The sequence below is a fragment of the Lodderomyces elongisporus genome, chromosome 1 (genome assembly GCF_030384665.1).
Source record: "Lodderomyces elongisporus chromosome 1, complete sequence".
Classification (NCBI taxonomy): domain Eukaryota; kingdom Fungi; phylum Ascomycota; class Pichiomycetes; order Serinales; family Debaryomycetaceae; genus Lodderomyces; species Lodderomyces elongisporus.
The window spans coordinates 2,556,380-2,570,851 of NC_083673.1; the positions used below are offsets into that span (position 1 = coordinate 2,556,380).

The 14,472-nt window shown below is 36.8% G+C and overlaps 5 protein-coding genes across 5 annotated transcripts; 2 read left to right on the forward strand and 3 right to left on the reverse strand. All coding sequences in view use genetic code 12, as the record gives it.

Annotated features, from left to right (window-relative positions):
- Positions 1-1,728: 1,728 nt before the first annotated feature.
- On the forward strand, positions 1,729-3,048 carry ERF1 (translation termination factor eRF1; the record flags this gene model as incomplete). Its single annotated transcript, XM_001528377.1, has 1 exon — positions 1,729-3,048. The coding sequence occupies one exon, from the start codon at positions 1,729-1,731 to the stop codon at positions 3,046-3,048; it is 1,320 nt and encodes a 439-aa protein (XP_001528427.1).
- Positions 3,049-3,448: 400 nt separating this feature from the next.
- On the reverse strand, positions 3,449-6,016 carry MAK5 (ATP-dependent RNA helicase; the record flags this gene model as incomplete). Its single annotated transcript, XM_001528378.1, has 1 exon — positions 3,449-6,016. One exon carries the CDS (start codon positions 6,014-6,016, stop codon positions 3,449-3,451), a length of 2,568 nt encoding a protein of 855 aa, XP_001528428.2.
- A 314-nt stretch (positions 6,017-6,330) lies between these two features.
- BMT2 (25S rRNA (adenine2142-N1)-methyltransferase) lies at positions 6,331-7,395 on the forward strand (the record flags this gene model as incomplete). Its single annotated transcript, XM_001528379.2, has 1 exon — positions 6,331-7,395. The coding sequence occupies one exon, from the start codon at positions 6,331-6,333 to the stop codon at positions 7,393-7,395; it is 1,065 nt and encodes a 354-aa protein (XP_001528429.2).
- An 86-nt stretch (positions 7,396-7,481) lies between these two features.
- HXT5_1 (hexose transporter hxt5) lies at positions 7,482-9,215 on the reverse strand (the record flags this gene model as incomplete). Its single annotated transcript, XM_001528381.1, has 1 exon — positions 7,482-9,215. The coding sequence occupies one exon, from the start codon at positions 9,213-9,215 to the stop codon at positions 7,482-7,484; it is 1,734 nt and encodes a 577-aa protein (XP_001528431.2).
- A 1,498-nt stretch (positions 9,216-10,713) lies between these two features.
- On the reverse strand, positions 10,714-13,095 carry PVL30_000916 (uncharacterized protein; the record flags this gene model as incomplete). Its single annotated transcript, XM_001528383.1, has 1 exon — positions 10,714-13,095. The coding sequence occupies one exon, from the start codon at positions 13,093-13,095 to the stop codon at positions 10,714-10,716; it is 2,382 nt and encodes a 793-aa protein (XP_001528433.2).
- Between the last annotated feature and the right edge of the window lie 1,377 nt (positions 13,096-14,472).

Consider the following 14,472-nt stretch of genomic DNA (forward strand, 5'->3'; position numbering starts at 1 on the left):
CGTTCTAGTTTTTCATTTCTATGCCAGCAGTTATAAAGAGGAGTCACAATATTGTCCTTGTATATATACTGTCAAACTTTTTTAACATCCATTATTAACCACCCCTCCTCCTCCTCCTCTTCTTCTTCTTCTTCTTTCCCCCCCCCCCCCCCCCGCATCACTGTTTTTTTTTTCTACCACCACCATTCTTCTTCTCCCTTTAAACGCATGCGAAGAAGAGGGGTTTTTATAGTAATTTTTGTACACACTCCAATAACAAACATAGGAGAAGAAACATAAAAGATGCAGAAAGAATAAATAATACAAAAATGAAAACAACAACGAAAACTATCAAGAACAAATTACAAGAACAAATTACAAAAGATTGTCAAAAGAAAGTGGAATATGGAGGTTTTGGAGAAAAACAAATTTTTCTTTTTTCGAGTAAATAAAAAAAAAGTCCGAAATTCTTTTTCTCTGTTCTTATTTCTCTTCTCTCTTTTGTTTTTCCAACTGTATTTTTGTCACCGAATATATACGGTTGAAGATCACACTTTATCAAACCGTTTTTTTGTTTTTTATTTTTATTTTTTATTTTTTTTTTTATTTTTAATTCTATATTTTCATTTTTTTTTCTCCTCTTTCGTTAAGCTAGACTACATTGCAAGAGACTGAACTAGAAGTATCATAATCAAGACTAAACTGATGATAGAGGTGTAGACTTGTTATTGTCTTATTTATGTATACAGTTCTAATGGCACTTGATATAGCTTTTCAATGACATAAGTATGCCCTAAACATATTTGTACAAACTATATCTTCCACAAATTGCGGGTTTTTGAGCTACTTATACCATCACAAGAATCTGTCTGTCTGTCTGTCTGTTTCTTTTCTTGTTCTCAGGAGTGTATTTTTAGTAGAGCTTGCTTTTGTACCGAGGAAGTAGAGGAAGTTGTATAGAATAGAATAGAGTGAATGAATGAATGAAAAAGAGAAAAAAAAAAATATGTAGAAACAAAAAGACAAAGAGTAGAAACAAACCGAGACCTCTCATATCAGGACTAAGTGATGTGGTATTGTCTGAAATATTTTAATTTAACAGATATTTGTCACAATCAATGCGACATTAAAAATATCTTTCTTTTCTGTCTCTTCCTTATTGTCGCATTTGCCCATGTCATGTTTTATGTCGAATTTGTTTGTTTTTTTTTCTTCATCTTTTTTTTAATTACTATTTTTTTTTCGAGCTCATATTCATTTTTGCGACAGACAAACAGACAGACAATCCGACAGTGGGTTTGAGCGAGCACGGCAGCTGCGAAAAAAAAAAAAAAAAAAAAAAGAAAAAACGCAACAAAAAGATATGTAAGGAAGAGACTAAGATAGTGTGTGTGTGTGTGTGTGTCTGTGTGGAAAAAAAAAAAAAAATAGAAAAAAAAAATACTCATTCCAAAAACAGAGTGAAAAGTTTCAATTTGCATTAGTGAAATTGCTCTTCATCAACTTCATCAACTTCATCAACTTCATCAACTTCAACCCTACCTATTGCTGCTATTACACATATCAATACCAAATTGATAACTCAGATTCCAGCAAGGATCCCAAATACAATTTATAGATTTACAGAAGAAGCAACTTTTTCAAACCACCTCTTCTTCTTTATTTACTACTCTTTTTTTTTCCAATAGTAACTACTACTAGCACAAACCACTTTCCACCTCCCACCTCCACCATACTAAGTACATCCACATGTCTAGTCAAGAATCAGAGGCCGAAAAAAACATTGAGATCTGGAAGGTCAAGAAATTGATCAAGTCCTTGGAGTTGGCCAGAGGTAATGGTACCTCGATGATCTCTTTGGTCATCCCACCAAAAGGTCAAATCTCATTGATCCAGAAAATGTTGACCGAAGAATACGGTACTGCATCAAACATCAAATCTCGTGTCAATAGATTATCCGTCCTATCTGCCATCACATCCACACAACAAAAATTGAAATTGTACAATAGTGTGCCCAAAAACGGTTTAGTCGTATATTGTGGTGATGTCATTACAGACGAAGGAAAGGAAAAAAAGTTGAACATTGATTTCGAACCTTTTAAACCTATCAACACATCATTGTATCTCTGTGACAATAAATTCCACGTTGAGGCACTAAACGAATTGTTGGAAAACGACGACAGATTTGGTTTCATCATTATGGACGGTAACGGTGCCTTGTTTGGTGCTGTGAGCGGTAACACCAGAGAAGTCTTGCACAAGTTTACTGTTGATTTGCCCAAAAAGCACGGTAGAGGTGGTCAATCCGCTGTGCGTTTCTCCCGTTTGAGAGAAGAAAAAAGACACAATTATGTCCGTAAAGTCGCCGAGGTTGCAGTACAGAACTTCATCACCGCAGACAAGGTCAATGTCAAGGGTTTGATTCTTGCAGGTTCAGCAGATTTCAAAACCGAATTGTCAAAATCAGACTTGTTTGACAATCGATTGCAGGCAAAAGTCATCAAGATTGTTGATATCTCTTATGGTGGTGAAAACGGTTTCAACCAAGCCATTGAATTATCGGCAGAAACATTGGCCAATGTCAAATTTGTCCAAGAAAAGAAACTATTGAATGAATACTTTGAAGAAATCTCACAGGATAGTGGTAAATTCTGTTACGGTATAGAAGATACTTTGAAAGCATTGGACTTGGGTGCATGTGAGCGAGTCATTGTTTACGAAAACTTGAACATCATAAGGTACACATTGAAAGACATTGAAGGTGAAGAAGTCATCAAGCACGTTAACCCAGAGTTACCTGACAAGTCATGGCAAGAAGATAAAAAGACAGGTACAGATATGGAGATCTTGAAGGAAGAGTTGTTCTTGGAATGGCTTGCTGAGAATTACAAGAGTTTCGGTGCTGAGTTGGATTTTGTTTCCGATAGATCCTCTGAAGGTGCCCAGTTTGTCCAAGGTTTCGGTGGTGTTGGTGCCATCTTGAGGTATAAAGTCAACTTTGACCAATTGGTTGATGAAGACGAGTCGGACGAAGATGAATACTATGATGACGACGACGATTTCATTTAGAGTATAGAGACCCCAAAAAAGAAAATAAAATAGAACAACATAATTCAACGTAACTCAAGAACTGAAGAAAATAAAAAAAAAATAAAAACGAAAAATGAGGCGAGTTGAGAGCAAAAAGAAAAAATGATTTGTATAAATCTAGTTTCATAAATGTAGGATGTTATATCAGCATGTTCCATACAAAAGATTGAAAGTCTTTACTCGATAACTAAGAAGGGTGGGCGTAATAGAGATGAAAAGAAAAGGAAAGGAAAGAAGAGGAAAAATTAGAAAAACGGGGAAAACCAAAAAAAAAAAAAATAATGCAGTTTTCCATTCCCTCGTTTTTTTTATTTCCGTTTCAACTTTTACTTTTGCTTGCTTCTTCTAATTCTTACCCGACAAACCTATTTCTACTGCTTTACTCTTCACTTTTATTTGAATGGCCATGCCTCAACTCTTGTCTCTTCTGCTTCGCGTCTTTCTTAGCGTCCTTCTTGGCTTGCTTTCTCTGGTTAACTTTTGCTATCCTTTTCATCTTGTCGTCGCCCTTCACCGGTTTTATCTTACTTCCGTTTTTTTGCAAATCTTTTAATGCCTTAACCTTTTCATGGCCTAAAACATCCTCATGATGCGTACCTTGTACCATCAAATGAGCCAAATTTTGCAACCCACTAGTCAAATACGATCTTCGATTATTTTTTCTAATTGGATTCGCAAGTAATTCCCTCAACTCAAAACGAAGCCTCTTTTGTTCGTTTTTATCTAACCTTTTACTTTCTTGACGTTTCCTCTGTTTCTTGATTATATCATCCTCAAATTCATCAAGATCATGCAAATCCTCTACACCTAATTCCTCTGCCGCTTGCTTCACCCATGAATTTTCCTTCCTAGTCGCGGTTGAAGATATGTTTGAATCAGCTAATCTTCCAGCTAACTCCACCCTGGGTCTTAATTGTGAGACAAGATCCATCTCAACTGGCAACAATTTAACATCGCTATGAACATTAATTTTTTGGTTCTTATTGTTGGCTGCATTGCTTGCAACCAACTTCCTCAACTTTCGTAATGGCCCAGATGCTTCTTGAGGCGAACAAAACATTACAGAAACACCTTCCTTCCCTGCTCTCGCAGTTCTTCCTGATCTGTGAATATAAACATCGGCAGATCTGGGCAAATGGTAATGCGCTACATGATCAATATTGGGTATATCCAAACCTCTAGCAGCAACGTCTGATGCCACCAAGACGGCAGTTTGGTTTTTTTCACTTGCATCTTTGAACCTCTCCAAAGATCGAAGTCTTTGCTTTTGAATCATCGATGAGTGAATGGCAAATGCCGGAATGTTCAAATTATTGAGCAATGGTACCAATCGTTTAACAGAATCGATGGAGTTGGCAAACACCAAGGTTGACCCCTTATACATCAAAAGGAAATAGTAAAGATACAAGTCACGTTCTAATGGTCCACATTCCACCAATGCCTCGGTAATTTGTCCAGAAACAATTTCTTTTGGATTGGCATCAACCAAAGATGGTGCCTTATCTTTAAACCTAAGCTTTTCACGCAACAACTCTATAATCTCATCATTTTGTACCAAAGAATTACCACTATCAGCTTTGTTAAGGGCTTTCCCATTCCCCTTGACAGACTTTTGCTTTTGTTGCTTATCAAGCTTTCCAAACAAATCTCTCGAGAACGTAGCACTAAACACCAATGTTTGCCATTTCCACTCAATACTCTTATCATTTTTGGGACGATTCTTATTAAAAAGTTCCAATATTTTTTCAAACTCCTCAAAATGTCCATCTTGTAATAATCTATCAGCTTCATCCAACACAATAATATCTGTCATACTAAGTCTCTTGACCAACTCTTGGTCATTTTGACATAATTCCAACATACGACCAGGAGTGGCAACAATAATCCCAGGTCCAAAACTCAATAGTCTCTCTTGTTTTTGTATGGATAGCCCACCTGTAACACTCACAATACCTTTTGTTGACAAAGGAGAATATTGGGCAATTTTGTTTAAATGGTCAACAACTTGGTGAGCTAATTCTCTGGTAGGTGCAAAAATAATTCCTGTAGGGTGGTTGACAACCTTTTCCCTTACTTTCCTTTTCACGGTATCAAGTGATTGAATATATTTCTCAAGAATTGGAATACCGTAAGCCAAGGTCTTACCTGAACCAGTAGTGGCTTTACCAATAACATCTTTTCCTTCCAAAGCTAATGGGATGGTACGTTTCTGAATAGGGGTTGGGGTGGTGAATTTCATATTTGACAAACCATTCAAAATGTAGGGGCTCAAACAGGTCTCAATTTTATCTTCTCCCCATTCGGGCAAGTCTATTTCATCATCATTCGGAAGAGGAAGATCCAAATTTGCAAATGCATTGTATTTAAGTTCATCAATATCTTCTGATGAGTTGAGCTTTTTCTTAGCACCGTCGGAATCCTTTTCCTCCTTAGCGATATCGTCGCCAAAACCAGTAAATTCTTCTTCCTCTAATTCTTTTTCTCCATGTTGTTGTTGTTCTTCTACTTCTTCTGCATCTTCCTCAATTAGTTCATCATTGTCACTGTTTTCTTGCTCTTGCTGTGCAATTTCCTCTCCCTCGTCTACCTCAATGTCGTCTCCATCTTCCAGCTCATTGGTGGTAGTGTTTTCATTTGATACACTCTTTTCTCCCTCTTCTCCTTTTACAACAAATTGAGGCTTACCATCCACCATTTCAACGTCTACACCGTCAATCTCTTCCAACCCATAGAATCCACCAAAATCTCCAAAGTTATCAGGTATTTCAACCGGTTTCCAAGCTAATTCATTGATCTTGACAATTTTAGATTCCTTCTTGAGCTTCTGCTTCAAAGTTGGTGTATTCCTTTTTTGCAGCTTTTGTTGGTTATGCTTTTTTTGCGTTTTCTGTTGTTTCTTAACAACCTTTTGAGGCTTCTTCTTTCCGTTAGCAACTGTTTTCACCATGATATTTGCTAGTTATTTGTAAATGTCTCTTTTGAATGAACACACTTGGTTGCAAAGGAAGAATTTATTGTCATTCCGATATGAAGCTCATCTAGAAAATTGAAGTTACAAAGCTAATTTTTACGCACAAAATAATTAAAAAAAAAAAAAAAAGAAAGAAAAAAAGAAAAAAAAAAAAGGAACAGAGCGATAGAATCAGAGAAATGCGGGAAAAGAAAGAAATGAGCCAAAAAGTGAGGTTTACTAAATGTGTTTAGTACTGGTATTTAACCACATCAGTATTCCCTATTTTCGAGGTTAGCATATAATTAAACATGGTTGGCAAAGTGAAAAGAGGATTACTTCGGCATTCGAAATCCATTACTGGTAAATCTAGATTGCTAAACTCCAAGAGTTTAAAGCCACAGCAGACGAGGCAACTAATTCGACGATTTCACGTGTTGCAAAAGAACAGACATCTTATACTTGTAAAATTACTGCAAATGAAAAAACTAATAGACAGCAAAGAAAAAGAACAACACAATGAGGAGGAAAAAAAAGAACGAGAAGCAAAAGTATATGACATTTTGAAAAATAACAAGCAGTATAAAGCTGCTTACGATGCTTTTAAATGTCCTAGCAAATATGCCGACTGCGAAGTTTACAAAATCGATAGCACTGTACAAGACGAGTCCATGTTGATTAAAACACTAGCAAAAATTGATGCGGAGATTGAACAAAGAGGTGGGTTATCGAGATACCAAATCGCCTCCACTCAGGGTCAAACAGGTAAAAGAGGCGGCGACTCTTCCAAGAAATTGGTTGAATGGCTTAGAACTGATGAGTATAATACAAAATTACAAAATGTCACTGCATTGGAGATTGGATGCTTGAGCACACAAAACTTTATCACGACAAGCGGGATATTTAGTCATATCGATCGAATTGACTTGAATTCGCAAGACCCCATGATTCTTCAGCAAGATTTTATGAAACGCGACTTGCCAAAAAGCGATAAGGAAAAGTATAATTTGATATCTTGCTCTCTAGTACTTAATTTTGTGCCATCACACGAGGAAAGAGGACAAATGTTGAAAAGAATTACTCAGTTTTTAAAGAAACCAGTAGCATCTATCGACAAAAGCCAGCAACTGCGACTGCTAAGCAGTTTGTTTCTTGTTTTACCTTTACCTTGCGTCACAAACTCACGGTACCTTGACAAAGAGCACCTACAAAAAATTATGAAGTCCTTAGGTTTTACGCAGACTTTTTACCACGAAGCGAAAAAAGTAGCTTACTGGATATTTGATTGGGATGGAAAGATCCAGAGGAACGCAAGCTTTACAAAGAAGGAATTACATTCAGGTTCCAACCGTAACAATTTTTGTATTACTTTGTGATACATATATATATATATAGATACACTCATGTGTGTGTGTGTGTGTGTGTGAATCCCAGTCATTATAACTTATCAGCTTTCTCATTTTTAGGCGTATTCTTCGCTAGTTGGTTTTGAAAATTCTGCATAATTAGGCCTCAAGACCTGGTCTTTCGACAGTGGTGGAGTCCATGAGCCTGATCTCCAAGGCACTACGCCTTCTGCATACATTTCATCAACCTCCTCCAATGTCAATCCTTTAGACTCCATGATGCAAAAGTAGACAAATACAAACGAGACAGCAATACAGCCTGTAAAGACAAATCCGTAGTAGAAATGGATGGAGTTGATGATGAATGAAGATGTGAAGGAAATGAGAAAGCCCCACATCCAATTGCAACCAAGAGCGACACTGATTGCTTTTGATCTAACTCTTAGTGGGTACATTTCTGACAAGACTGCGAAAACACCACCTGCCCAAGTTGAGGCAAAGAAAAAAATGTATAAGCAAGTAACAAAAATCATTGCTTTTCCAGTAGGCAAGTGAGTTGCCGAAGCGCTAAACGTATCATCTTGATACAAGTTGATTGAACCAAGGATTGAGTAGATGATAAAACAAACAAACATTCCGGCAGACCCAACCAAAAGGCAAAGTCTTCTTCCGAATCTCTCGATTGCCCAAATATTAACAAATGTCGATATAAAATTCACTGCACCCAATATCATTGAAGTTTGAAATGAATCTTGCAATCCGACTGCTTTAAATATGGTGGTTGCAAAGTAGAAGAAATAATTGTTTCCTGTCAATTGTTGCAAAGAAGCCAATGCGATACCGGTGAGAACTCTTTTGAGAATTGCAGGTCTTCCAGTAATCAAATCTATCCACGAAGCGGTTCCAGCCAAACGTTCTTTGTCAATACCAGCTTGAATAAGTTGAAATTCTGAAAGAACAAACTTGTCATCAACAGTTAACTTGTTTGATTTCGCAATTGATTTTTTAGCGTCATCCAATCTGTGCTTTTCTATCAAATACCTAGGCGATTCGGGCATAAAGAGCATACCAACAATTAAAAAGATGGCCCAAAGAAAACACAAGCCCAAGGGGATTCTCCATTGTGCTGAATTATTCAACTGCTTAGTCCCATAGGTGCAACAGTACCCAATAAATATACCCAATGTGATACACAATTGGAAACAACAAACCAAAGTACCTCTCAATTTTTTTGGTGCACTTTCCGAAATGAACATTGGTGAAATCACCGAAACTGTACCTACTGCCAATCCAGTAATAGCACGCCCAATGCAAATCTGGTACCATTGATGTTGTGCTGTGATCTGAACAATGATACCAACAACGTAAATTGCCATCGAGAACATCAAACCGATTCGTCTTCCATATAAATCACCAACTTTGGAGAAAATCAATCCCCCAATACAGCAACCAACATTGAAAATGGAGATAATCAACCCAGTGCGAATGTTCGACAAGTACTTCACTCCATCCATAGAATCCAGTTGGCCAAACCTGTCGATAAAGTCTGTCATATTTACAAAACCAGAGATTGTTCCCGTGTCATAGCCAAAGACAAATCCTCCAAAGGCAACAAGAAAACAGAGAAACGTAATCAAAATGTAGCTTTTCCAGTTCTTTTCCGGAAGAGGTGGTTCGTCTTGTTGATCTTGTGGATATTGTTTACTTTTTCTGGTGTTTTCCACACTTTGCGTCTCTTTTTGCATCAATGAAGAATCGTTGTCTTCTTTGGGCAATTGTTCGCTAATCGAAGGTGTTGTTTGTTGTGTGAGCTCTACCGTTTGTGCAGTTGGTTTATAGTCCATTGTCATCCTTTCCAGCTTTGTTTAGGGTGGGTTTGGTATTGTAAAGATGTATAAAGAGAGCAACTTTTTTGTATTGCTGTTGATTTTGATATTAAAAGTAAAATTATATAGAAGAAATTATCTCTACGGAAAACAATCAAGGAAACTCCAATCAATATATATATATATATATATATATATCTGTGTCTGTGTCTGTGTCTCTGGCTGATACTTGCACCATACTCATCTTCAAAAACTGGAGTGTAAGTTTAATAATAGTTTGTCACAAAAGAAACAAAAATCAACTTTTTTTTTTATTACCCCAAGTTGACTTTGAAAGTGGAAAAGATGATGCAACCCGTGAGTAAAAAAGTTTCATTCGAGGTTTCATCTATTATTCTCTTGACTCTGGTGCGAAAATTCCAAACACTTGTCTTTGTTTCAGACAACTTTTGTATTGTCCTTTGTTTGTTTTTTTTTTTTTTTTTTGCAGCAATTTCCAAGATTTTTTTTTTCTCCCATCCCCACCAAAACCACCACCCCACCTCAGAAAAAATAAAAAAATTTTGTAATTTCTTTTTCCTTCCTTTATTTCTCAATTTATTCTTTTTCTTTTTTTCTGTTTTTTTTTTCTTTTTCTTTCTGTTCACTCGGATCAATATTCTTGATTGTATTAGAACTTTGACCAACTAAAGCAAGACTTTCGGAGTACTACAAGCTCGGCTGAAACATTATGATAAAGTAATGCAGTAGGGCAACTTTTACTTCCAACTTTATTCATTTTTTTTTCTTTGCTTTTTTTTTTTTTGCTTGTTTCGTCATTCATGTTATGCCAAGTATCTGTTACAACAATAGTCTAAACCCTCTATTTACTTTTGACACTCTATTCAACACACCTTCTCATATTTACTCACTGTATTTTAAGAAACGGTATTGCTTCCCCACTCTAACCCATTGGCAACTCAAGGAAGTAACAGAGAAAAGAAATTCAACGGTTTCTTTTTGTGTAATTGAAAACTTAAACTTGCATGTCCAGGTGTTACATTTTTTTTTACACGGAAAAAAAAAAAAAAGACAATCGCCGAAAATGTTTAATGAGCATTGGCCAAACATGCAAAAAAGAAACAAAACAAAAAACAAAAAACAAAAAACAAAAAACAAAAATAGTACAAGCACTAATAGGACACCTACTCCTACATACGCAAATATATATGCATTCATACGTATTAATATATCTATATTTGTGAGTGTGTGCATACAAGTATGTAAGAGAGATTGTTAAAACATATACTTTAATAAGAATACGGATTCTTACGTCATTTTCAATGGTTGTCCTACTCAATCAGCTTGGTAGTAAAGCACGATGATCAAATGTATTATTTCAAATGATATCAAGAAAGAAAAAAGATCTGAAATAAATAAAAAAAGAAAAAAAGAAAAATTTGTTACATTACTCAAAAAGTATGTTGTCTATAAATAATTTGTCTCTCCAACAGATGGGCAATATGACTATTTTCCCTGCGATTTATGCCCAGACTTGCAATTGTTCAAAATAATCAACTCTTTTGCTTTCGTCATTGTCGATATTATTCACTACAGAAGCACGAATATCATCCACCATTCCAGGATGACCGCAAGTAATAAAGCATGTTGAGCCCATAGATTCCTTGATATTGGTCCTGACCACTTGCTCTATATTTGGTCTGTCCTCTATAATTGTAATATGTGATAACTCCGACTTTACTGTACTGATGAGTTCTTCATTGTTGAAGGAGTTGGATGTACTTTCATTGAAAACAGTGGGTCTCAAATCTTCCTGTATTTTTGTTCGTTGTTGTTGCTGTTGTTGTTGCTGTTGTTGTTGCTGTTGTTGTTGCTGTGGTTGTTGTTTTTGCTGTTCGCCCTTGGAAATAAGCGGGGTCAACTCATTCAACTCTGAAAGATCCGGCATGATCGATATAACTCTTTTGTCAAAATCTTCCTTGTCAATAAGCAAATGAGGTCGAGTAATATAAACTATGGTCTCAATATTCGTGTGTTCTTTAAGCCTAAGTAGTTCCTCATAGAACCAAAACAAAGAACTGTACTCTCTAACGACCCAAATCAATTTCAATGATTGTTTGTTCTGATTCTCGCCACCATAACAATGCTTCCTGCTGTTATCGATAGCAACAACCTCGGAGTAAATACCTGGAATTCCATTGCCGCCAGCGGCAAACACTGCACGATCGTATTTGTGAGCTGGTGTTGCCTCACCATACGATCCTTCAATGGCTACGCGTATTTTAGTATACTTTTCCTTGTGTGTCTTCAAGTAATTGGCTAATCGCAAAGTGACTCCTTTTTTCACCTTGATAAACAACACAATATCAACTTCTGTATATGTATATGTGAATGGGTGCGATTGCCAAAAACAACTTGGTCGAAGAAAATGAATAAATGCATGTCCCCCTGGTATAGCATCCCAGTTTGGAGGCCGTGGAACAACAACTTTCAATGTTTCATCGGCCAATAAGTAGACTTTGGCCAATGGAGCACCAAAAGAATAAAGTCGACAAATCCGAATGGCTCTGTCAAAGCCCCAAATCGCAGCCGAGGTGTAATAAAACCATACGCAATATAAATCCTCAACATGGACCCATGCTCCAAATATAAAGACTGCTGCCAAAATAATATGAAGCAAAAGAAATAGCTCGTAATAAGCTCGCCGCAACACTAATAAGCCCTGTATCAAGATGGCTACACCAGCAATGCTCGCTGCCACGCCAAAGTAAATATACGTTTGAAGTGGGTTATGACTTCTTAAATGTATATAGAGCGAATAGTTGAAAGAGTGGATCAAGATCATCACCATAATCTCGCGCGAGACCCACCGATGCAATGTTATAAATGTTGAATAGTCCCATCGTGTAAACCACTGTAAAAAGTTGTTTCGCCCACCAAACAAAATAAGCAAAGGCATAAGAAAACTTGAGAGAATACTTGCTCTAACGGCGTAATACCTCAAAAGGGCTATCCCCTTTGTATGAAACAATGGGTCGCCTTCAACATACGATATGTTGGCTGTGAATAGATATGCGCAAAGCAAAACTGAGGCAATAAGAATTAATGTCTCGGCCCGTGTTGGTATAAGCATATCCAATACGTAGGCAAACAGTTGCTCATTGGTTTTGTTTTTCCTGCCCGTTGCCGGCAACGATATAGTCTTTCTAAACCAATTTGTCAAGGGGTCGGTGAGCTTTCTATTAATTTGAGAAAACCATATTTTAGACCAATTACCCAATGCCGCAAGGCAAAACACAGCAACCCAATATAACACCAAGTATGCTCCATAATCAACCGACACGTCAAAGTTTCCTAAAAAACTTTGATATGCTTTTTGGAAAACAAATGTTTCCGAGTCATTCAACTTTGCTGGGAATTGCACAATCGGAAGCATTGATGAGTTTGAGATGTTAACCTCTTGCGCATGGTTGTCGTAATAGTTATTGGCTCTATAAAATACATCAATATCGAGTGTCTTATTGTATGGTAAACACATGTTTAGTAGTGAATCAACTTGATTTGGATGCGCAACTCTGTAGCAATGTGAGATTGTGCTGAAGGCATTGAAATTATTGCAGTAGCACCACTCTATACTCTTGTCTTCTTGACAAAAACGAGCATTTGTGAGTTGAATAAGGTAATTGCATGAGTACAATGCTATTTTGGATTGACCATATTTATGGAAAGGCGCTCCTTGTTGGGCTTCCATTGGTGATATGGCCATAAAGATTGAGATCAACCAACATACTGTGACAATTTTCTTTAGGCTCAGAAGAAGTCTAGATTTCAATCTCAAAGGAACCAATAACGGGAATAGTAGAATTGTAAGCCCCACAGTTGTGTAGACTGCTGGAATGTACATTATTGAGTTTGGAATCTAAGTAGTGGATGTGAAATAATTGAGAGAGAATGGTAAAAAAAAAAAATGGTAATGGAAGTAGTAAAAGTCAAATGGAGAATTCAAGCAAGAATGAAAATGGTGAATGAAGTTGAACAGACTTTCTGGGGGGAAGGGGAAGAAGAATGGGAGAAATGGGAGAAATGGGAGAAATGGGAGGAAGAAATGGCGGTGGTAGAGGGTGTGCTGACGTAAATTTCCCTGGGTTCTTTTTTTTTTGTTCTTTCTCTTTATACTGTTGACTTTAGACTATAGTCTTGGACGTGATCATGAACATGTCTGGTTGAGACTTGGGACTAGAAAAGAGGGAAAAAGTTGAATGGCAACAAAAATATTGTTCTTCTGGGGGTTGTATAGAGATCAAATTGATAAAAAAAAATTTTATTTGTAATTGTGTACTGCATATAATTGCCGAAATCAAAGTAAAGTGTGGAATTCGTATCTCCTAACCAAACGGAAAAAAATAAAAAATAAAAAATAAAAAACAAAAAGAGAAGATGTCACAGTGCGACACACACTGGACGCTCTGTGCCCTCGTTTCCGCTAAGTGAATATTTGGAGAATATTGCACGACATGGGAAACTTGAAACTTCAAACGAGATGAGTTTATATAAATAGGAACGAGAAGTGGTAAAATTAACTTATCACTATTATATAGAAATATCGGTAAAATATAGATTTTATACGGTCAACTACATTGAACACAAATCACTAGGTGAACGTGCAGAGTGTATACTCTCACGATTCTCCTTACTAGTGACTTTGTATGAGACAATTTACTCTCTTAACTTATGAGCATTGAGACCTTTATAGGTGCGATCATTGACAATTACACTTAGTTGGAATATAGCCTATCAAGTCACGAACTCAAACCGCTGGTATCGGTGAGCTACCAGCTCAAACCGATGCTCAGCAGTCGTACACTTGTTACTTGTGACAGTGCTATGCGACAGAATGGCGACCAGAGTGAGGAACTCAAATCCTTACAAATCATGTTATTTGAATGATTTGATATGGTTACCTAATATTTCAAGTAATTGATACATTGATTGAGGCTACTGTTAAGTAGTATTGTCGACCAGGATATTGAATGATCATGACATTTCAATACCTTGGCATTTCAACACTTGGTCAATATCATTTATGAGAAGGACCTGTGGAAGAGTAAATCCCTCATCCACGAATTTAATAGCTTCACTATTGTGAACTATAGTTTAAAGGAGGAGCTACTCCTCATTGGAGAACTGCGCGAGTTTAGTCCAATGGAACAGAATGCATCGTGGTCATCGGAACGTATCCGAGACTACACCAGAAAATATCAAATAGCGTATACTGCCAACA